Source organism: Coloeus monedula, assembly GCF_965178545.1.
Source record: "Coloeus monedula genome assembly, chromosome: 15".
NCBI classification, from domain to species: Eukaryota; Metazoa; Chordata; class Aves; order Passeriformes; family Corvidae; genus Coloeus; species Coloeus monedula.
The window spans coordinates 17,859,400-17,883,090 of NC_138795.1; the positions used below are offsets into that span (position 1 = coordinate 17,859,400).

Sequence of the window (23,691 nt, forward strand, 5' to 3'; positions counted from 1 at the left end):
ATTCTCAGTTGGAAGGCACCCACAAGCATCACTGAGTACAACTCAGTGGGTGCCCTGAACAAAGTTCAGTTCCAGGGGAGAAAATTCAGTCTCCCTAAAACATTCCTGTGGCTTCTGTTGGATTCTTCCTCACTTTTCTCCAGGGGGCTGCGTGCTGTAGTTAAATATGGATAGAAAGGTTGTGTTCCACTCTGGATTACAGCTGAATCTCAGTGGTGGATAAATTGCATCCTGAGTCTAGTTTGCAAAGCCCTTTGGGCTTCATGGGCTGCAAGAAGCTGTATTTTATTCTAGATGTGTGTTTGCTGATAATTCTATAGGATTTGCAGACAGCAGGTTGTAAGAGCCCTGATTATACTGGTTCGCTGTGCAGTCAGACTCTGCCCAAATAATTCAAGTGCCTGCTGCAGAGAGAGGGAAGGGAAGATGGAAGGATGATTTAGAAATCTCTGGAGTAGATGGGAAGAAGATGCATATGTTGATCTGAAGGAGATACCAAGCCACGTATATGCCTTTAAACATCTAAATGAAAGTCAGGAGTTTTTTAATGGTTGTCTACTTTAAACCCAAATAATTCCTTTAACGAGAGGTTTTAAAGGTTTAACTTAATTTTAGAATTTTTATTTCAAGCGTACGTCCATAAAATTAACTTTTTGAATGCAGAATGCTTTAATGTCTTCCGTGTTGGTGCTCATTTGCAAGAAATCTGCACAGTTATTTCTTATGTACCAGTTAAATCTATCAGCCAACAGATGTCAAGTGTAGCAAAAATGCTATAATAATATTATGGTCTAATAATAGTTATAATGATTCTAATTACCTGGTGCAGCTTTAGAGAGAGGCAGATTCAGAAATTGGTGCAAAGGAGGTGTTTAACCTTGAACTGCAGAAACAGGGGCACTTCCAGAGGTGCCTGTGCTGTGCCCCCTCTTCCCTGTCAGACATCCCACTCCCTTTATTTCCTCCAGCAAGCTGGGAGCAGCAGTCTGGTCTGTTTTAAATGATCAGACCTCATTCTGGCTGTGTTCAGAAGAGGAGAGGAGTGCTGGTGAGCTGAGGATGAGCACGTTTCCTGGAATACCTGGGAGTGTGAAGCCTGCTCAGTTTTAACCTCTGTCTGCCCTGCTCTTGGCACGCTTCCACTGCCTGATGATTGTGGCACTCGCAGATCGCTCCCACCTCGCCTCGGGATGGCTGCGGAGCCTCAGCAATCTGCATCCTTTGTGCAGCTGGTTGTGCTGCTTTTAGGTGTCACGGGAGCCTTTGCCACAGCCTGGGAAGCACAAAGCCAGAATCTTCTGATGGGAGAGCGTTTGGGGGTGTGCAGGTGAGCGGCTGTGTGTTGCTGATCCCCATGGAGGCTTCGGTGTGGGGGTGAGGAGAGCACTGGGCTGGCGCCCGAGTGCTGTGCTTGCCTTGCCTTCGCCAGTCTGGCCCCACAGAGCCTGGTCAGTCTCCTTCCCCAGCTGCTCCATGTGCCAGCTCTCTTACATCACTCCCAATGCCCCTTGACCACCATATTTTTCCTTCAGGAAGGATCCTGGGCTGCATTTTCTGTATTCCTGTGCTTTTTGCCTGATGTTGCTGTGTGCTGTTAGTGCTGTGGGGTCCCAGTGCTCGTTGTTGCTGCAAGACCGATAAGGCAACGTGTAATAGATCCCCTCTTGCCACAGCTGCTCGTTTTAATCCTGTGACATGCAGGCGTGAGCAGTCCCTGGTTCACAGAGCAGGAGCCTTTCCACAGAGGAAGCTCTGCGTAGGCTGGAAGTTGACAGTTTTCAATAATTATATGCTGAACCTTCTTCCTATAAATAATAGATACACAGGCTGATGAGAACTACAGGAACTTGTCTCTCAGTTGCTGCTCCCTGGCATGGACAGCAGCTGGGAATCTTCTACTGTTTTCCTGTAAAGTGGATCCAGAGGTGCCCTTGCAAGGTTTTCTTAATTTCCAGCCTGCTTGTAGGCTGACATGCTCTGCTTCTCTGGAAAGCCCTGCCTGCCAACACCTGCAGCACACTTTACCCCAGGGCTTGTGCTGATGAGAGCTCTGAACCTCGGGGAGGTTCAGCCTTTCCTTTGGGGAGGTTCAGCCTTTCCTTTGGGGAGGTTCAGCCTTTCTTTTGGGGAGGTTTGCCTTCTTGCTGGAGTCACTGTGTGTGTTGGTGCATCACCATGGAGATGAGGCCACAGGAGCTGCAGGGCACAGCCTTTTCCAGGCTCACATGAAGAAGGATGCAGTAATGGGCTCCGCTTATTTAGGGAAAATGATTTCTTGGAGTAAATAAATCGTCAGAGAACACTTGGCATCACCCCAGGTGCTATTAAGGAAAAGATCTCTTGAAGCCAGAGCTGTGAGGCTCGCACAATATTCACTTGCTTTGAACACTCTGCTTTGTGGTGTTCCACGTCAGGCGTTGCCGCTGTGCCCAGCGCTGACTCACTGACCCGCTTGTGCTCCTGCTCACCCCGAGATAACAGAGCTCCTGTTGCTTTTCTCCTCCCTGGGTACGTATTTCTCATCCTGCCACAACAGCACCTTCCTGCATCCCTTTCCTTGGCCACTGAGTGTCCAGGCTTTCACTGCTTCCACTGGTTACAAGGCTTCACTTGCCATGACTGCTGCTGCTTTGGCCGGGTTTCCAGAGGACGTGGAGGGTGTGTGGCTGCACTGAGCTCTGCTGTGTGCAGAAACACCTCTTGCGTTGACAGATTGTGCCAGCACACCCCAAAACCCTGTCTGCTCGTGCTGACACTCTTGAGGGGTTGGGGACACTGCCCTTTCCACGTGCATGGCCCTGGCACACTCTTTCCTTGTCTAGTTTCTGGTACACAGAACCCTCCCAACACGGTGTGGAAGAGCCCTGTGGCACCTCTCTGCCTCATCGCCTCCACGTCTCATCCCAGACTTCATCTGTAAACATCTCTTTGCCCTTGCTAAAAACTCTGTCTCTTAATTTCTCTCTGCAGGAGTATTATTTAATTTGTAACAGTTTTAGGACGTTATTTGAAAAATCCGATATGAAGCTGTATTTCATTTACTGTAATGATCCACTAATGCAGGCATATTTCAAAGGCAGGCGATGCAGTACTGTGGGGTTTAATTAAATTTTGTTTTTCAAGTAAGCATCAATAGACAGACAATAACAAATGGTGGACAATATGCATACAGAGCAAAGTCTCTTCATTTTCCTTTTGAAGACTGTGGAAGTGAAAATGTATAGCCCTTAAAATGGACCTGGCCTGCTCACAACTGCTGCTTTAGTGTCGTTAACTCACTTCAGGGGGAGTTTTTTTTCTTACTCTGCCTTAATTAATTTTCTTGCTCTCTTCCTGCCCAAAAAATAAACTGTTACACTGTGGAAAATTTCCAGCAGGAGCCATGGGTGATCTAAGTGCTTCTGCAAGTTCTGGAAGTAGTTTGGAATACCATGTTGTTACCTAATATGTGATGGCTCCTCCAGATGGGCCCTCCTCAGGGTGACAGAACAGAAGGGCTGGGTGTGAGGTTCCTGCCTCTGGGAACTGGACATGGCATGTGCCAACCTTGGAAAGGGAGGGAAAGATGGTGGTGCTGCCTGCAGCATGGTTGTACTCAGCAATCAACAAGTGTCTCTGGAATGCATTTTGTTCCTTTTCTCCCAGCGAGTGTGGGGTAATGAAGTACACAGTGTATGTGGGGAGGCTCAGGAAGGGTGTTCCACGTCAGCAGGAGGCTTCTGGGAATCATCCCAGTACTCACAGCGTGGCACTTGGGCACGTGTTCTTGGGGTAAAGGAATTCATCAGTGGTGCTGTAAATGGGCTCCTTTGTTCAGATTTGAGGAGCAGGGTGAGATGGGATGTCTGAGGCAGATTTGGTTTTCTCCACGTGTCTGGAGAATTTCCCATTGTTTAGGAACAGAACCAGAGTTTGCTGAGGAACCCGGTGCAGGTGCTTTGGACTCCCACAGCACTCCAGCCCTTTGATTCTCTCTGAAATCTCTCACAGTCAGAGAGCTGAAAAAAGCATGAATTTTTCAGAGGAAGTTTCCATTCAGAGATGTGAGTTCAAGCCGTGTCCTGGGTTGATGCCTAAAGCTTTGCCTGCTTAACCTGCCTTCAAAGGCTGGGGGCAAGGGCTGTGCACTGCTCTCCACCACTGAGCTGGGCTGGGTCACAGTCCAGAGAGCTGTTGGCTGGAAACTGGAGTATGCAAAGGCTGGGAATCTGTGGGGACCTGACTCCTGATGTCTGCGCAGCTGTAAGTGCCTGAAAAGCATCGCTGTAAATGACAGACTTGTGTCTGTAACCTCCTCCTCCTCCCCGGGATCTCGGTGTAACACTTCCCGCGTTCCAGGAACAGCCTGTGTTTTGCTCCTTGCTGGAAGCAGCGCCGCGAGTCCTTTACAGCTCTCCTGGTGCCTGGGGCGCCTGAGTGTTGTGTTCTGAGAGGCTCCTGGGAACAATGATCCTGGCCAAGGCTCCAGGATGGGGTCCTGTGCTCCATGCCAGTCCGTGTGGCTGGAGAGGAGTCCTGGTACAGATAGGAGGGTGTCTAAATATAACTTGTCATCAGGCATCGGATGCTCTTTAAATAAACTGGAAAAACCCCACATAGCTGAGGTTTGTACTGGCCCTGCTGATGCCAGGGGGAATGCCCCGTGCCTGATTCCTTGTTCTTCCCTTGTTCCTCGCTTTAGGCTGCCAGATTTCCCATTTTCTCACTTCATTTTGTTGATAGGCAGTGTCGAGGTTCTGCTGCTGGAGTTTGGGGCAGGAGGTTGCTTTCTGGTGACTTGAAGCAACATCTCCAGCTTCTCCTGTCCTTTCTCTCTGTGGCTGGCTCTCACTTTGCCATAAACTAACCTCCTTCCAGCCAGGAACCTCAGGCCTCTCGCAGACTCACTTTTATGGGGCCATTATCCATCTTCTATAGGAGGAGTGGCTTTCCTGGCTATGGCTGGGCTCAGGTGGCTGCTCCCAGATGGAGCCCACTGGACATCTGGAGCCAGCGGCTGAGCCCTGGGCTGAGGGATGTGCCCTCTGTGCAGACCAGGGAGTGCTTGGGCTTGGTCTTTGCAGGAGCAGGTGAGTGATTTGAGATCCTCACAGTACTGCTGGCATAATTTATTCCTGCAGATGTGCCCAGAGCAGTTTTAGGGTATTTTTTCTGCCCAGCAGAATCACAGAGAAGGACATGTCCAGGTCCTGTGCTTTAGTGGTTCTTGTAGGACTGTGCAGCAAACGGGACCTGCGAGGGGCCTCAACACAAGGGCACAAGCCCAAAGCATGGGAAACTGCAGTGGTGCTTGGGAATGAACAAAAGAAAAGGGCTCTAGGACTATTTAAAAGAAAAAATGAGTAATCTGTAATTCAGTTTTGAGGGAATTCTTGTAGCAAGGGAGCATGTGCTGGCTGGGAGGGAGGAAGTGCTTGCTCAGACAAGTGATAATCCATTGCAGCACATTCCAGACACTTGACAGATACTAGCCTTCCTCAGGCCTCGCTGGGATGAGCGAGGTGCTGCGCCACTGGATGAGGAATGTGGAGTTTCTGGACTATGCAGAGTGATAATTTAAACACCAAATCCTTGCTCAGCATGGGTACTGCTGCTGGCTGCCTGGCCTGGGGTGCTGCACGGGAGCTGATGGTGCGCTGTGAGAAGTGTGCTGGGCTCCGCGAGCACACGGGGCTGACGCCGGCCGGCTCGCTTTCTTGGATTTCTGCTTTGGAGTTTGGCAGCCGTCTGCTTCAGGGAGCACAGTGGCCTCATAAGAGTTTATTTGATCTGACACATGACAAATTGTTTCTGCTGGCGGCTACTTGAGGCACAGTCTGTTCGCTGGCAGCCGTGGCTCTGCGGGCACTGGGAAGTGGAGGAAGGCAGGCCTGCCTCCTCCTCTTAGGGAACATCAGCACAGGGAGCGTTGCTGTAACCTCCCTGCCATCCCAGCCTCCCTTTTGCTGGTGGATAATTGTGCTGTTGGCACGGATTATTAATGATTGTGTGCTGGGTGTGTCTGCAGGTGCTGGTTGTGGCTCCTGCGGCGTGCTGGCTGCGGGGCAGAGGAGAGCCTGTGTTCTGGAACCAGACCCACTTGCCATTAAAAACGCTTTGTTAAGTTGCTTTTTTTAGGACACCCTTTTAGCTCTGCAATGAGGAGCAGAATATTACATTCCTCAGCAGAATAAAAAGTACATGTCCCCTGTGAGATAGTGTAAATACATTTTATCTGTTCTATTACCTGCAGTTTTCTGAATATGTCCCCTAAGCATTTTAATCTTGTTTTCCAGAGTTGTCTCAGAGTGAGGAATCGCTCCTATTTGCAACTTTGGGAATGATTACTTGTTCATTAATTTCTTCCCTTTCCTGCTGTCCATCTATTATTGCTTCCAGGAGAAAAAAGCCTCTCCGTAAATCTCGCCCACAACAAGACTGAGTGCCTGATTAGACAGAGAGTTATGTGTGCTGGGAACGTGTTCCTGAGAGCTCATCCTGGAGCCGTGGATGGAGCCCTGGGCGTGCTCTGGCTCCTCTGTCCCGGTTCAACGCCCTTGGGCATGCAGAGCCCGCCAGGTGCCCGAGCTGGCTCCCTGCTCCTGGCCCTGGGATGCCCAGCAGGCAGCACGTGCCAGGCCAGCCGGGCACACCTGGAGCACACCTGGAGCACACCTGGAGCCCACCTGGAGCACACCTGGAGCACGGTGCCGAGGCAGGAGGCTGGAGGTCAGGGCAGCTCCAGCACCCGAGCAGGGCTTTGCTCCTGCCGCGCTTTGCCTGCAGGGCCGGGCTGCGGTTACGAAACGGGAACGAGACGGGACAATGAGGAGCAGTTGCTGCTGCCACGCTTTTGTCCAGCAGCTAAAAGCCAGTTCAGAAGGTTCTGTGGAAGCGTTGTTTGCTTTGGTCTTTTTTTGCTCTTTCTTTAAGTACAGACTTAAAAGAGCTGGAGACTGGAGGCCACTGAAATTATTATTTCTTCCTGAATAGCACAATAAGTGTGCCATTTGTTCCATAAATGACAGGGTCCTTGCCTCGGAAAACATATGCGGCCTGTTCCCACTGCTGTTCCCTTTGACATGTGAGTAACTGCCCCTGCCTGCCTCTGGGTGCTTGGAGATTTCTCACTCCTTCATTGGGGTCGGTGCCAAAACTTGTCTTGACATGTGACGTGTGTGGTCACTGGAAGTCACTGTGGAGGCTGTCACTGAAACAGCCTGGATTCACAGAGCAGCTTCATTTAGATGGCAGCTGATGGAGGAACTCTGCAGAATAGCTGGGGATGAAATCTGTGTGCAGGAGGGGACAGCTGAGGTCTGTGGTTGTGGATTCAAATATGCTGCTAGCAAGAATTTTTCTTGCTTCTTTCTAGTCCCGTGAGATATTTTTCTCTCTCATGGAAGATATTTGTAGAGTTCTATAAACTATGAACACCTGCGACCTTGCAAAACCTTTGTTTATAGTACAGAAAATAGAAAAATATTTTGACAATGGATGTTTTAGGATTTTAGCCAATCACATCAAGGGGTGGATGATCCTGATCCTTTGACCAATTAGACTGTGCAGAAAAAAGTCTATAAAAGAGTTGTAAAATAATTAAATAAGGGAATCTTGCTGCACAATTCCTGCCTGCTGGATCTCTGTTCTCCCTACCACTGTGGGATACTGTGACATGTGGTCATCAAGTGAGAAGCTCAGACATGCACAGGCAGGGTCTGGCAGACCTGTGGTGGATGTGCCATGTCCCCACCTGCCGTGGCACCACCAGGATGCAGAGGCAGCTGCTCAGGATGTTCTGGTGTCCCACAGCAGAGAGGAAGGTTCTGCATGTGCATCTTTGATCAGAGCTGAGGGTGTGCACAGTAACAGCCTGCTGCTCACTTCGAGCTCTTGGCTTTGCCAATCATCTTACAGCAAACACCAAGACACGGAGAGTGAAAATCTGTGTCCTTTGGCTGCTGCTTGGGTGTTTGCAGAGCCAGCAGATGCAGTGGCAGCCGGGACTGCCAAAGGAAGAACCCTTTGTGGACCAGTGCTGCTCAGCTATTGAGATATGCCAGTCCCTGAAGTTTCCATGTCCATGGAGTTTCCTTTTGAGTGTCTGCATCTCCTGCTGTTGGTCTGAGCTCCAGATGAGAAGCAGTGCACTGACTGGAAGCTGCTGTGGTTACAAACAGAGTAATTGTCCCTTGGAAGAGAAAATTGTGGAGGAAACCCACTCAGTTCTGGTCACATCTCTGTTCTCCTCCTTCCCCAGTGCAGGTTTTAGACTGGTGTGGCTGAGGGGCAGTGGGATGGAGTTAAGGTACTGCTTCTGAGTGAACCCCACAGCTCTGAGGAGCAGGGAGTGTGGTTGTGGAGCTCAGGGGGGACCTGTGGACCGGGAGCTTTACTCCCTCCTTAGTTCTCTCTCCATAACCTGTCAGTTCAAATATCCATGGGGCAGCTGAGCCTCCCCTGCGGTGGCTGCTGCGATTCCAGCGGCACGCGCGGGGTCCCGTGGCGGCGCAGGCACACGCAGGAATGCTGTTTCATAACCTCTGCTGGCATTCATGACACGTTCAGAGACAGGTTCTCCACTTAGTGAACGTTTTCTAAGGATTTAGGGCTGAGGAGCTCTTTGAAGCACCGATGCAGCTTGTTCTGCCATGACAAGGTGGAGATGAACGCTGGCGTGGCTTCCATTCCCCAAGGAAAATGCTCTTTTGCATGGATTGCAAGCTGTGGCTCTGCTGCTGTTTGGGGAGACCAGAGGAATCTCAGAGCCAGGCGCTCTGTGCCACATCAAAGCCTTCCCGTCTGAAGCTGCGGTGCTGGGGAGCTCCAGCTCCATGTCCTTCGTGTTTGGGCAGCAGAAGGAAAGAAGATCCCTGAACCAGGAGTCACTTGAGGGATCAAAGCTCTGCTTAGCAGAGGCTGACGAGGCAAAAAGCCAGGATGGCAGCAGGAAGGACACAAAGCCTGCGGAAGATCTGGGCCACCTGATAACAGAGCTCCAGAGGGGCCTGTGAGACCTTCTGCTCTGCTGGAGGAGCGGGGCCAGCATCTCCCCCCGAGGAGGCAGGCCTGCAGTGTCCTGGGCTTGACTGGAGCCATTCTGTTGTGCCTGAGGGATTGTTTAATTAAAAAGAATGCTGCACCATCACATTTCAACTGTTTTCTCCATACATTGCTGCAAGTAACATCTAAAATAGCTCTAAAAGGCAACAAACCATTCCCCAAAGTAGGGGTGGCAGACGAAGAACAGGAGAGGGAAGGAATTATGTTCTCTTTCAGCTTTCTGTGTCTGTGCATTTGCTTCTGCATTTGCAGCCCTTGGGGCTCTTTTTAATTTAAATTTCCTTAGGAAAAGCCCTGCTGAAGGAATGCTGCCTGCAGTGGCTGGCTGTTCTGCTTTGGCTTTGGCCTGGAGAAGCTTTGATGGTTGGGGAGCAAGACTTGCTTTTCAGTCTTTGTGGAAATGCTGGGGCCTTATTCCAGGTCCTTGTGCCAGTCTGGCAGCTCCTGAGTGGGTTTGACCCATGAGGTGGATCCCACTGAGAGCTTGCCACAAAACTGGAAGCACATGGGAGCCCAGCCAGGGCTGGACATCCAACCAGGCACCCCGTGCAATTAATCCACAGGCTGCTATGCCATGTTATTCCTGGCCATGTATCCTGAGCACGCAGGGGGCGAGCCCCACGCTTGCTGCCCGTGTGCCATCCTGCTCCCTGCTGCTCCCTGTCCCCCGGGTTGTCACGGGGAGTCAGAGCTGTCACCACTGCCTGGTGCTCTGTGGAGAGGTGAGAAAATGCATTTTTCATAAACCTCACAGCTCACCGCTCCTGGCAGATCGATAGGGCAGCTGGAGCAGTCCTTGGCGTGCCCACTGCTGGGGCACCTCTGTGCCACGTGCTCTGCAGGGAGCGGCAGGGCGGTCCTTGGCTTGGCAATCCCCATGGGAAACCTCCAGGCTGAGCTGGGGCTGGCAGGGAGGGTCCTGGCTGGGACAGGCTGAGATAGGGCCATGGGGATGGATGGTTGTACTGGGCTGGCGGTGTGGTGCTGCTGTGGGAGTCGTGTGCCGATCCATCACCGCTGGGTTTCTGTAACACTGAGCAGGAATTTTGCATGGTTTCTTAACCTCTTAATTGAGCCTCTTTATAGGGAAGCCAGCATCTGACAGGGGAAGGAGGTTGTTACTCCCTGTGAGAGCCACGGGTGAACAGCAGGAACTTGGGAAACACAAAAAGCTGTTTCCAGAGAGGCTGGGAATAAGCCAGTTAAATCTCTGGCAATTCATGGGCCCAGCTGCAGTGGGACATCAGGGTTCTCTGGGACCTGGTTAGTGCAGCATGTGCTTTCTTTCCTGTTAGATTCTCCAAGCTTGGGAAAGCAGAGGGGGTAAAAAACCACACTGAATGCTGGCAGACTCCTGGGTTAGTGTGAGCAAGGTGTCACCTTGCAAATAGAAACTGATGAAAAAGGTAGATCTGAGTGGGAGGAGAAAACATCACTTATTCTATGTGCTGTGCATGGGAAATTGCAGCAAGGAATGGGAGAAAGGCAGGAGGAGAGGTGTTTTCGGCTGGGCTTTGGGGTGGTGGGGAGGTGAGGAGGAAGGGGAAAGCTGTTTCAGGCGGTTGAGGTCAGGCAGTGTGACAGCTTTCAGAAAGATGTTTGTCCTGAAGGTCCCTGTGCATCTCTCATCTCCTGGCAAGTCCTAAAGTCTTAAATTGGTGCAAATCAGCACCAGCGCTCTGGTGGGGACTCGAAGGTCCCTGCCAGTCCCAGAGCTCTGTGGAGCGGGAGTGTCATGTGGAGTGCAGACAGCCACAGAGCCCTGCGAGAGCAGCTGCCAGAAATTCAGATAGATGCACTGCTTATAAATAATAAATGATAAATTCAGCCTCTGATCTCCGAGGCACGCTCTGCTTCTGTACACTCCATCCTGGCAGAGAAGATCCCCCATCCCGGACTCAGCGCTCTCTCTCTGGCGTGGAGGCTCTGGGGGGTGCTGGGGATGCACGGGCTGCAGCTCCTGGAACTGGGGTCGTGCTGAGCCACGGTGGAGCGTGGCCCCTTCTGCCACCAGCACTAATGAGCGTGGCCCCTCGTGCCACGGTTGCTAACGAGGGTGGGGAGGGCGAGGGCAGCCTTGCTCAGGCTTCAAACCACCGAAGTACAAAGCTGTGCTCCTGCCCTCTGGGGAGCAGCGTTTTGTGTGAATGCTGCTTGCTGAACGAGTTAATTAAGTCAATTTAAATGATAGACTAAACGATGCTTAGTGTTAAACTGTGCGACTTGTATAAGCAGCAGGGTCAGGGCTGCTGTGGCCGGGTAGAAGGGGCGATTCTGGCTTTATCCAAGCGATGCACAGCAACCCCCTCCTCTGCTCTTGGGGGAGCTGTGGCAGTGCTGGTGAAGCTGCCGGTGCCGAGAGCTGCCCGTGCCGTGCCCGGGCACCGCTGCGCTGTCTCCTGCTGCTGGACACATCCCTGTCCTGCTCCCACTTGCGCCGGCACCTGGCAGGGCTGTCGGAGCTGCGTCGGGTGGTGTCATGGCCAAGCTGCTGCTCGAGGGGCTGATGTGAGCTGATGGATGCACAGGGAGCCTGGAGGGGTTATTAATATTTATTGTTGTTATTTGTTAGCAGCAGTTACAAAGGCGGCACCACTGCTCGGTAGATGCCGGGCTCTGTAAACACGTGTTTGTGCCGTGGTTATCCTGCTCCTCCCGCCCTGTGCCCATGCCACAATTCCCTCCTGTGTGCTGGGCCCAGTTTGGAGCGAGGCTTCTGCTGCAGGTGGGAGCAGGACCTGCTGCCTGTGCTCAGGATGGGCCCAGCCAGCCCAGTTTATTCCTGTAAACCTCAAAGCGTGGCTTCCTTGCTGCGTGGGTCCTCTGTAGGCAGCAAGAAGGTGTTCCCACAACTTTTCCCTTTGTGTAGGAGTGTTTTTAACATGCCAGAGCAGAGTCCTGGTAGGAGTAAATGATGAGGAGCAAGCAAGAAGAATAAATGGGTTTTTTTAAAGCGATTTCATAAGTGACATGAATGGAATGGTCTGCATGGCAGCTACACCCTCTCCACTGAGATCCTGGACGCGTGAGGGTGCTTGCAATCGAGTGCTGCTGCTCGCTGGGCTGTCTTTTACCTGTCTGGGGCTTCGTGCCCAGGTGGGACCCTCTGGCAGGGCTTGGGGCTCTCACTGTAGTGGGCACCTCTGTGGGGCTGGAGGCACAGGGGTGCTTTCCTGAGGACAGCATGCCTGGAGGAGCAGAGCTGCTGAGATCATCCCAGGCATGCCAGTGTAGCTGTGCAGTCATCGAGCAGGAGGGACAGCTGGCCACAGGGTGCTCCCGAGGAGCACCAGCAAACATGAGTGCTCCTCACAGACCTGGGGACCCTCTTGCTCAGAGGAGGATGATTTCAGGTCAGGTCAGCTAAATTTCCTTCTCTTTCTCCATGGCACTGCACATCACTTAGCCTGTCACGATGGGCTCAGCCGTGGATGCCACCCATTAAAAGGACATTGTGTGTGAAGGGGATCTCAGCTCGCTGTGATTGCACTCTGTGTCCTGAGAGCCCTCTCCAATCCCTCAGCTCTTGGGCACAGCTGGCTGGAGAACACTCCCTGAGCTGCTGTTGCCCAGGAAACTTTCCCTTCAGCCGCAGAGGCTGCGAGTGCCAGCAGGTCTTTGTGCCATGGTTCAGCTGGAGAGTGCTTGGGCCGTGTTCCTCGAGGTTTTCCATCCTTGGCTGGCTCTGCCCTGCACTCAGCGAGGGAGCTCTGGCAGTGGTTTGTGCTGGGAGACACACGATGTGCTGGTGGTGCTCCCATCAGTGCCGGCCATCTCGGCGAGGGGTGGCTGGATGGAAACCTGGCCTGAACTAGTTAATCTGCAGGCAGTTTTGCAAGACTGTAATACCCATCCTGCTCCCTCAGTTCATCCCTAGATGGGAACAAGGATTAGCTTATTGTTATTGTCTATTCTTAGAGATAATTGGTATTTTTGTATGAGCACTGGTGTGGCAGCAGGACCAGGGCAGTGCCTGTCCCCTGTGCTGGCCCCGCTGAGGCACCTCCAATCTTCTGTTTGGTTCTGAGCTCCCATGGAAAGAAAAACATTGAGGGGCTGGAGCATGTCCAGGGAAGGGAACGGAGCTGGGGAAGGGGCTGGAGAGTCAGTGCTGTGAGGAGCAGCTGGGGGGGCTCAGCCTGGAGAAAAGGAGGCTCAGGGGGACCTTCTCCAGGAGGGGGCAGCCAGGTTGGAGTTGGGCTCTGCTCCTAGGGGACAAGGGACAAGACAAGAGGAAATGGCCTCCAGCTGTGCCAGGGGAGGGTCAGCTTGGACATCTGGAGGAATTTTTCCATGGAAAAGCCATTGGAACTACCCAGGGAGATTTGGAGTCCCCATCCCTGGAGGTGTCCAAGGAAGGGCTGGAGGTGGCACTCGGTGCTCTGGGCTGGGGACAAGGTGGGGACCAGGCACAGCTTGGACTCAGTAGCCTTGGAGGTCTCTTCCAATGTAAATGATTCAGTCATTCTGCGTCCAGTTGGCTGCAAAGCCAGAGCCTGATGACCGGGCTGAGGAGCTCCAGGATGTCTGTGTGCTCTCCTGGAGCAGCAGATCAGAATTCAGATGAGGCTTCAGATGGATGTGTTGGAGTGGCACAGGACAGGCAGCGTGGGCTCTGTGCCGGGACATGAGAGCGTGGAGCGCTGGCAGCAGCAGGAGGCATTAATGAAATCCTCTCCTGTCGCTGGCTGCCTTTGAGCTGTCACCTGTGACTGCAGGAGCTGTGTTCCCGGGGCTGTGCAGGCTCCCTGATGCACAGCTTGAGCAATCAGTGGAAATGTCCCTGCTAATGGGCAGCACAACTCTGGGGCTGTTGTTTCTGCCGCCGCTGGTGCAGACAGGGATTTCTGGAGCTGTGGAGCAGAACCTCCCAGCCAGCAACATCTCCTCCTCTGACAGGAGGATTACACACAGGAATGGAGACTTTTTGGAGTCTGACCCTTTGCTCTTTTCCTAGTACCTGGTTTGCTTTGACAAAAGAGGATTATTAGGAAAAAAATCAGCCCCTCCACTCTGCACAAGGGGAATTTGTGGCCTTCCTGATGCAGTTTTGGTGCTGCCCAGCTGCTGTACATGAGTGCTTCTGGATCCTCAGAGATGCCCTCAAATCCAAGCAAACATTCCCTGTGCAGGTGGGGTCACCATGACCACCCTTCCTGCTTTGCAGGCTGCAAGGGTTGTTTCTGAAAATGCATTGTTTGCACAGAACATTCCATGTGGAAATCCTCCCGTGCCCTCTGCGTGCATCTGTCTGTAACGAGGTGTCAGCCTGTGCAGGCTTCTCTCCAGGAGCTTCAGAGCCCCGTGTTGCACATGTTGGCTCCTCCTGCCTACCTGGGACCGAATCATGCTGCTAATTGTTGTGCAGATGTCATCTGCCAGGCAGGCAGGAGGCTGGAGGCTTGGAAGAGGCTGTGCTGTCATTTGCTACCAGCCTCCTCGGTACACGTGAGCTCTATTTTTATTGGGAGTGTGCGTTTGCTTTCAGCCACTGCTTTGTTGAATTTCTTTTTCTTTTTTTTTTTTTTTCCTTTTTATTTCCAGGCTTGCAGATAAAGTTTGAGGGATACATCTATTTTTCATTATTCCAGTTTTGCTGTTTGTTTCATAACTGACAAAAACCCAACCAAACCTAAAAACCTGTTTCCTGTGCGAAAAGCAGCAGTTTGTTCTGACGTGAGAGGGAAATGTGTGGTCACCCTGAGACTGAGGTCGTGACTGTGGCACTGTCCAGAAGGACATAAAGATCTTCTGGGAGCAGATGGAGTTTGAGCCTGTGCATTGTGCTCTGGGAGTTCCAGCTCAGGAGCCTGGGTGTTGGCTGTAGCCTGGTTTTGCTTGGCCATGTCCCAGGAGAGAGATGGAGGCTCTGGCCACAGGTTGTCTGTGTCTGTCTTATGGAAACAGGGAGCTTTTCTTCTACTCCAGGTTAATAAGGGCTTGTGGGTCCTTGAGGTGGTTCTTTGACCCTTCAGAAGAGAGGAGACACTGAAGGAGGAAATGGGAGGTGATGCTTTCCTGCCTTGTGTGAGTTAAGCAGGGGAACTCATTGCTCAGGGATGCTGTGGGTGTCAGAAATCCAGATCTGCTCCAAAACCAATTAATGGGGAAAATCCAGTTGATGTGGTGGAGATGGCTCAGAGGTAGAGGCTGCTGTTGAGGAAGACCCTGGCTCAGGAGTTTTTGGAAGATGCAGAAGTATATCAGATGCATTGTTATCTCTGCTCCCTGCTCTGTCCCTCTCCTGTCCACCACTGACCAGTGTGATGTGGTGGGCTGTCTTTTTTTTTTTTCTGGCAAAAACCAAGCAGGAAGAGGAGGAAGTAACATAATGGAGTGGAGAGCCAAGGTACCAGTGAAGGGGTGGAAGGAGAGGAGCCTTCCCTCCATGTCCCTGAAGTCTTCTGGGGGCAGAGGCTCTTTGGTGGCAGGAGCTGGTGTTGGGTGCTCCTGAGAGCAGGTTTTCTGCTTTGTGGGACAGAAAGTGGTTGCTTCAAGGAAGGAGAACCCTGTGGTGTGCTGTGCCATCCTGATGGACAGCAGAGAGAAAGCAAGATATTTCAGACTGCATGTATGGGAGGAAATTCTTTAAAACCTGGATAGGAGTAGGAGCAGACTTGATGGAGGGATGAGTAATGAAGGAGTGTTTGAACGGAACTAATCAGTCCCATCTTCTTTCAAAAGACCTCATTTAGTTTAATTTAGCAGCGTGTAAATTTAGAGCCAATCAAAGGAAATACTTGTGCAGCCTGTGTGCTGGCAGGCTGCTCCACTCCCTACCCCAGCAGCGAGCTGAAGGCTGTAGGTGGATCCAGAGCCTCGTGTGGCGAGGCAGTGGGGGCACACGTGTGCGTGGTTACACACGTAGGGTGGGCACACGAGCTCCGTGCCTGGGCACTGGCACCCACAACAGCAGAACCCTTCATTTTTCCCCCTCTCTTGTTCAGCAGGAGCTCTGTGGTCGGTCAGGGTGGCTCTGTGCCGTGGCACTGCTCCCTGGTCCCCTTGAGCGTGGTCAGAGCCAGCTCCTGTCCCCACGGCTCGGGTGAGCCGCTGCTCTGAGCAGCAGGGAAAGCCTTGTGCTGTAGGAACCACCAAGCAAACCTTGTTGACCTCTGCAAAATGTTGTTTTCCTCAAGAAAAACCTACATATGGATTAGATAAACCCCTGATCCTTGGACAGCTGGTCGTTTTGTTTAATTTGAATTACGGCAGCTACTTCTGTGCTTAAAAAGAGGCATAAAAAGCCTTCACGGGATTGCACTGCTTTTTATTTTTCCCTGTAGTTGTCATCCATGGCACTAACACAATGATTTTAAACAAGTCTTGCAGGTCTCCTCATATTTTCCAGGAGAGATTTTATCCCCTGCAGGGTCAGTATAAGGTACTTTGCATTACCTGTCACAAACCCCATTAGCAGTAAGACCGGCTGCCCCCCACGAGCCCCGTGTGCTCACACCTCGAGGTGTTGTGCTTCCTGTGGTGTCGCACCCCTGATCCCATGCTGTGTTGCAAAGTGTTGTGTAAAGAGTCCTGAAACCTGTGAAAATGGAAAAAAACACTGTTGGGTTTGTTTTCCTTTGCATTCCAGGCTGGTGGCAATGTCTCGCTGGGCCGCTCTCCTCTCCCCCGCTGCCAGTGTCAGCCTGCTGGTGCTGCTGCTGTCTGTGCTCTTCTCCTGGTCCAGCCTGAGCGACAGAGTTCCCGTAAGTTTTGGCTGCTCCAGCTGGGAGCCCTGCTCACTAAGGGCTGTCCAGCCACCAGGGTCTCTGCTGGGGTGACAGCCTTTCCTCATCCCCCTCCAGAGCCAGGGAGGGTGTTGGTGAGACCTCTTCTCAACAGCAGGACTTCAACAACAGCATTTCAGAAGGGCTTCTTAAGACTGTCGGCCTCACCCCAGGAAATCCAGAATGTGCTCAATCCAGAGGGTTTCCAGCAGGAACAGTGCCACTGGGGCAGCTCTCTTGTTGGCTTAGATGTTTTATTTGGAGTTGTTTTCTTTTGGAGTTTATTTTGGAGTTGTCACACGTGCTCCCCTGGCAAGAGGCAGAGCCAATTGTGTGGTCTAGGGGCAAGAAGAGGGGAAGGGGTGGCCTCAGTAGATTCCTGGCCGTGCATCTGTTGAGTCACCACAGGTGAGTCAGGCTTAGGAGAGCATCCTTTCAGGTCCCTGGGTCCCACCTGCATGGATTTTGCTGCTTGCAGTGGTTTTTGGCAGCTGCAGATGAGGCGAGTGGGGTCTGTCTGCCCCTTAGCACAGGTACAGGTGTGCAGAACTCCCTGGGATGGATCCTGCTGCAGAGCCCTCGGTGCCAGGCCCACAGAAAACTTCCTTGAGGAAGCTTGAGCAGTAGAGGATGGTGGCTTTTTGTTTAATAAAGGGATCCCAGCCACACTGGCACAGGGGACCACCAGACTCCATGTGCCTGGACCCTCCTGCCTTTGCACTGCACCTTGCTGGGCTGCTGGTTTGGGATGCAGCTGTCTGGGGGCTGCACTGTCACCCAGAGCCAATCCAGGGACAGATCATGGTATAAGCACTGTAAGGTCAGTGCCTTGGGCCCACCTGGAGCCATGTAGTGACTTTTGTATCAGCACTGGGATGGCAGCAGGACCAGGGCAGTGTCCGTCCCCTGTGCTGGCCCTGCTGAGGGACCTCGAGGGCTGTGTCCAGTTCTGGGCCCTCATGGCCAGAGAGACCCTGAGGGGCTGGAGCGTGTCCAGGGCAGGGAACGGAGCTGGGAAGGGGCTGGAGCCCCAGGAGTGGCTGAGGGAGCTGGGAAAGGGGCTCAGGCTGGAGCAAAGGAGGCTCAGGGGGGACCTTGTGGCTCTGCACAAGTCCCTGACAGGAGGGGGCAGCCGGGGGGGTCGGGCTCTGCTGGCAGGGAACAGGGACAGGAGGAGAGGGAACGGCCTCAGGCTGGGCCAGGGCAGGCTCAGGGTGGACAGCAGCAGGAATTTCCCCATGGAAAGGGTGCTCAGGCCTTGGCAGGGGCTGCCCAGGGAGGTTTGGAGTGCCCATCCCTGGAGGTGTCCAAGGAAGGGCTGGAGGTGGCACTCGGTGCTCTGGGCTGGGGACAGGGTGGGCATCAGGCACAGCTTGGACTCGATGGGCTGGGAGGGCTTTTCCAATCTGTGATTCTGTGAAGCATGAGATATCTGGCATGAGATAATACACCTTTATTTCAGGGAGGGAGGGGAGGAAGGAGGCTGGAGGTAGAGCCCAGTCATCCCAGCTGGAGACTGAGCACTGGGACAGCCTCCCAGTCACAGGTGTGGGAATGGGCAGCAGCCCGAGGTCCAGGCAGGATTAATGGGGTTACTCTCCCATCACCTTTTCCTGCACTCCCCTCCAAAGGCTCCACAGCAGTCACATCCCTCATGTAGCACAAGCAGGCTGCAGAGTGTCCCAGACCCTCCCTGCTCAGGCTTTTGACCTTCCTGCCCTTCATTTCAGACTGATGAAACAAGGATGCCTTTTGCCTTTAAGGAAATGCCCACTGTTCTTTAGGAAACCTCTTTCTCCTGCTTGAATTATGAAAAGAAACCAAAAAGAATTCGACTGATTTCTGTGTAAATGAAGAATCGCTTGTGTGGTGCTGCCCATTTTTGCTAGAAATGCTAATGAAAATGGGGTATTGCAGAGCAACTGGGGCCAGGCAGTGACAGCAACACTTAAATGAACCAAGTCACATCCTTTTCTCCTTACTGAGCATTTAAACCCCAGCACTTTTCCTAAGCAGAGCTGGTAAACATCAGCTGTCTCCATTATGTGTTTGAACAGATCCAGCACTGGGCGGCCTGGTGGTAAATTTACAATAGCCTGTATCACTAACTCCCTCTTGGATAATCACAGAGCTGTGGAAATAAGCTAAGTAATAACTGCTCCACTCACTCCTTTTTAGTCCTGTTGAGTCTTGGCTCGGAAAATGTTAACATTGATTTTCATCTGCACAACCTGGGTTTTTATGGCTGTGATTGTTCCTGAGCTTTAACCATTTGCTATAATTTGAACAATCCCAAGCCCCTGCTGCACTCAGCAAAAGCAGGAGTTAAGATCTGGTTTCTCATGCATTTCTGAAAGGGCAGTCCCTTTCGACAGCTAAAATAAAAACATTCTATAGGTTTGTCAGCCATCTTTGTGTGCTGCCACAGTCGTGGATTCGTGGAATTGTTTAGGTTGGGAGAGACCTTCATGATCATTGAGCACAACCATTAACCCAGCACTGCCAAGGCCACCACCAGCCCGTGTCCCCGCGTGCCACATCCACGCTGTCATTGCTACCGGAGGTGTTTTGATCAGGTCGACATTTCTGTTGCTTAGAAATACTCTTTTAGGCTGGAAATGGACATTTATATGCATAGCATCCAAATTCTGAAATAAAATGTGCATGCATTTTTTCCCAAAGAGTGGAAGAACTGAAGGCAGAACGCGTCCCAAAATTTACAGTTAACCTCTGAATTTACTGATGTTTTTCCCTGTGAAAACATCCTAAGGATTGATATCCAAACACTTCATGAAGTGAGCTGTAACTCTTTTCTGATTGCCAACAATTAGGACTAATCATTTGTGTAGGGTAGTTATCTCAAATTCTTCAGTGGTGACTGAACTGGTGATCTCAGAAGCTGAAAATATTCCCTTCAGCGGGCACTGAGCTGCCGGGATGATGAAGCTGGACCAGTTCATCTGTTCCTGTTCGAACCAGAACAGCACAGACCCAGGAGTCAGTGCCTGGTGTGGGAGCACAGGTCGTTACTATGCACTCTCCAGAGTTTTATGTGACTCCCACCATCTCCCTGGGGAGGCTTTCCATTGAACAGCAACGTTTCCCTTGCAGCAAGGATTTTTTTCCCTGCTGTTCTTCCCTGTTCTTCCCTTGGTGTTATGTTGAACCACTCGTGCTGGCTGCTGTCCCACACCTCTGCCATCCTCGTGCTGCACTTGCCATGGAGGTGGTGATTAAATCCCTGCCTCATTGTTTTAAAAGACTTGGAGAACACTGGAAGCGGGTGGAGAAGAGGATCCTCACATTTGTATCATGTGGGCAACTCGGTGTGTTTTTTCCCCGTGTCCTATTTTGGAAATAGCTGAACTATTTTAGCTGAAATCTTCTCCAAGCCTGAAATAAGTGCATTTAAGAAAAAAAAAAAAAAAAACAACAAACCAACCAACAAGCCTTGAGGCGTTCCACTCGTGTGGAAAATTTCAGCTGAAAAAGTTAAAAGTTTGACATATTTTTAGGGAAGGGAAAATGGGGTCTTACAACGTTACACAACCCTAATAATAGCCAGGGCTCCTGCGTCTGACTGAAATACAGGTGAGGCTCTGTGGAAGCTGGTTTGAAACCCGCAACCTGCTCTGGAATAGGAAATAAGCTGCATTGCTTTGTTCAGCACAAATGTCATGCTAGTTATGCATGTTTAACCTTTAATATACTTTAAATCTAAATTTAACCATGTGGAAAGAATCTCGGATGTCAAAAAAAAAAAATCTGCTGGCGAGGGAAAAAATTTTGTATTCTCAGCCAGCACTAAATTACCCAGATGCAATTGCTAATGAGCTGAATCTCTTCTCTCCAAAAGGAGTTTGCCCTTACGAAAATAGAAGAGAGCGACATAAAAGATGACAGTGGGAACGAGCCGGTGACAGAGGATGACGCTGATCCTGAAGACCTGGAAGTGTTTTACCCCACAGATCAGTGGCAAACCCTGCGCCCAGGTAACTGCTGCTGGCTAATTATAGCATCCCTCTGGAACCCCACCTGTCAGCACTGACAGGAGCCGTGCAGACTCTCCAACACCTGCTTGTTCCCATGACAATGTGTGCTTTTGCTGATGTTCAGATAAAGACAGGAGGACTCGGTGACCCCGCGCAGGGACTGGAGGCCAAGGGCAAAGCGTCCCACAAGGGGAGCAGTTGCTCAAGTGCTTTCAGGTCACTGGGGCAGGAGGAGTGGGCTGCCAGCTCCGTAGTGGGTGGGGGGCTGTCTCTCACTGGCTCCACAGCCCTTTCTCTCTTCATTTGTCAAGGGATGGGTTTTATAACATTTGCTAGCACGTGGATTCCCAGGTCTGCTGTGCTCCAGTGTGGAGCTGCTCAGTGGCAAGCTGATTAGGAGCTGTCACTGGAGCACTGCACAGCTTTTTAACAATGGGCTTTCTGTTCCTTGGCTGTTTGAAAGCCAGCTTTTATTTCTATCTGTGCAAACCACAAAAGAATCTCTTCCTTTTCTTTGGGTTGGTGTCTTTCATTAGACGTGCCTGGGACTCTGTGGTGAGAGGAGCCCAGTGGAGCAGCTTGGCCTCTGTGTGCTGAGAAGGCTCTGGAGGGGCCAAACCCATTCAAACACACACAGATGCATGTGTGCATACATATTTCAACAATTAGCCTGTCTCTGGGGTCCTGGACGAGCTGTTTAATCCACTTGTGCCTTGGTGTCCTCCTGTATATGCAGGTGTAATACCTTCCCACCTCACAAGGGTGAACTAAGTAGTAATTAATTTTTGTAAAGTGCTCTGAATTTAAGAGCTTTATCCTGTGCTTGGTGTTATCATTGAATGAATAAGTATGGGTTCCATTTGTCTTGCAATTTCTGCCAGATATAGCGGAATGACTTTTCCAAATGTAAATCTCTGTATAACATAAATGGCTACAAAAGCCCCTACGTTCCACAGAGCCGCAGTATATACTTATATTCCATTTCTGTACCATTATGTATGGCAGGCGTGTGGTGTCCCTGCTCATTATTCAGCCTGGCAGCTCCCCACCAGCTTTGTTGGAGCAGAACATGTACATCCTTTCAATCATTAGAAACCTCATTGCAGGGTTTGTTCACAAGCACCTTCGCCACTGCCCAGGTGCCTTATTCCACTTCATTTCTGTAGGTATTCCATGTTGGGCACATGCAGTGAAGGGCTTGGGGAAGTGGGGAGCTTCTCAGTCTTCACAGAGGAGAGCGATTGTGGTTACTCTTGTAGAGACTGAAGCGGTGTCCTGCCTCATGCTCTAACTGCTGCAGATCCCAGCATTGGGGACGTGGCACAAAGAGGAGCCTGCTTTGGTTTCTGTCTCCTGGGGGCTCCTCTGAAGTCAAATCTCTGTGGGCTGGCACTCACACTTTCAGCACGTGTATTACCCAAGGCTGGGGACCCCCAAGGACGAGCCCGTCCCTGCAGCCCCTGGTCTCGAGGCTTTCCCAGTGTGAGCACAGCTCAGTGCTGGGCAGGGAGCTGAGCCTGGCACGAGGGAAGCTGCTGATATGGCTGCACAAGGATGCACCCTTTGGTCCTTCAGCAGAGCCCTGCACCTTGGCAGTGTGTCTAATCCACTGGTTCTGCATCTTCCCGTGTTTTCCGATGTGGTTGCACTCACTGGCAGCCCAGCAGAGCCTGGCTGGGCTGTGCTCAGGAGTTTGCCTTCTGCTGCCCATCTCTCCAGGACACCCCCACTCCCTCTCCCGTTGTATCCCTGTGGCAAACTGGGCCAGTCTCTCTGGGGGAAGCAAATGTTTTAAATAAATTTGGATTTCAGTCCTGAGCATGGGGAGGGAGCTTGGAGTTGCGTTTCCTCCGTCTCCCTCCTGCTTCAACTTGTTCTGTTGTGAGCTCACGCAGGAGTTTTGTGCTTCTCTACAATGGTGCAGCATCTCATCTTTTATAGATGTATTCCCAGTTTTCCTCTGCTGAGTTTCTAGTTCCCTGTTGCTAATTGCATCAATCCACATTTCCGCCGAGACTGCAGCAGTGTCATCAACCTGTAACCTGTCAAATCCCCCCCAATTCAATTGTTATTGTATCTGTAACGCTTTGGGCGCTTGTTCCTCGCTGTCTACAGTGTGAGCTGGATTTTGATGAAGTGCTTTCTTGCACTTTGAGCACGCTTCAAGCTGCTGGAGGTAGCTGGATGCAGACAGAGAGATACAGTTGCCCTAAGAGCTGTGCCACCTGTAATCTGGAAGCAAGATCAGTTGTCTCTTCTGCCAGGCAGCCGGAGCTGACAGCTCTGGAAGAAAGGTTGGTGAAACTTCCCAAAGTCCTTTAACACTTTGTTAGGCATTGCTTCTTTCTCACTTGGCACTAAATAATGCACCAGGTGCAGCGGGCTCAGCCCGATGGGAGACGTGTGCCTCAGAAAGGCTTCCAGCACCTCTGCTACTGTACGGTTCTGGCATCATCTGGGGGGCTTTTCCTTCTGTCCGTGGTTGGAGTCCGCAGGAACCTGCAGGTTTTTTGGGGTTTAGTGAGTGGGATTGCAGTGTCCTCTGAATGAAGGTTCACACCCCTGCTCAGACTCCTCGTGGCCAGGTAACTGCTCCACCGCAGTCACAGAATTTGTTTGAAGTTGTGCTTCCTCTGCTGTCTCTTTCCTTTCAGAATACACTTTCTCCAGGTGATAGTACCCTTGGGAGCTGGGACCTCTCTGGAGAAACCTGGCAGAGGTGACTTGCTTTTGTTGCTGTGTGCATTAACCTCTGCCAGGCTCGTGGAGGTGAGTCTGTCTGCACACAGAAGCACCTGCTGCCTCTCAAGGTGATCCTACCTGATGGTTGTGGCAACCAGAAGCTGATCCTCAGTCCTTGGGATGGCACAGATGAATGGAAGTGTTCAAAAAAGGTGTAGATGTGGTGCTTAGGGACATGGCAGTGCTGG

At 51.6% G+C, this 23,691-nt stretch overlaps 1 protein-coding gene across 3 annotated transcripts in view; it reads left to right on the forward strand.

Annotated features, from left to right (window-relative positions):
* Nucleotides 1-23,691, forward strand: part of SIL1 (SIL1 nucleotide exchange factor) — a 106,702-nt gene that overhangs the window by 4,596 nt on the left and 78,415 nt on the right. For all 3 annotated transcript variants that reach the window (XM_082291248.1, XM_082291250.1, XM_082291249.1), the window contains 2 exons: nucleotides 16,634-16,748; nucleotides 20,626-20,761. In XM_082291248.1, the coding sequence (XP_082147374.1) occupies nucleotides 16,644-16,748; nucleotides 20,626-20,761 (241 nt within the window). In that variant the 5' untranslated portion in view covers nucleotides 16,634-16,643. The remainder of the gene's footprint in view (nucleotides 1-16,633; nucleotides 16,749-20,625; nucleotides 20,762-23,691) is intronic.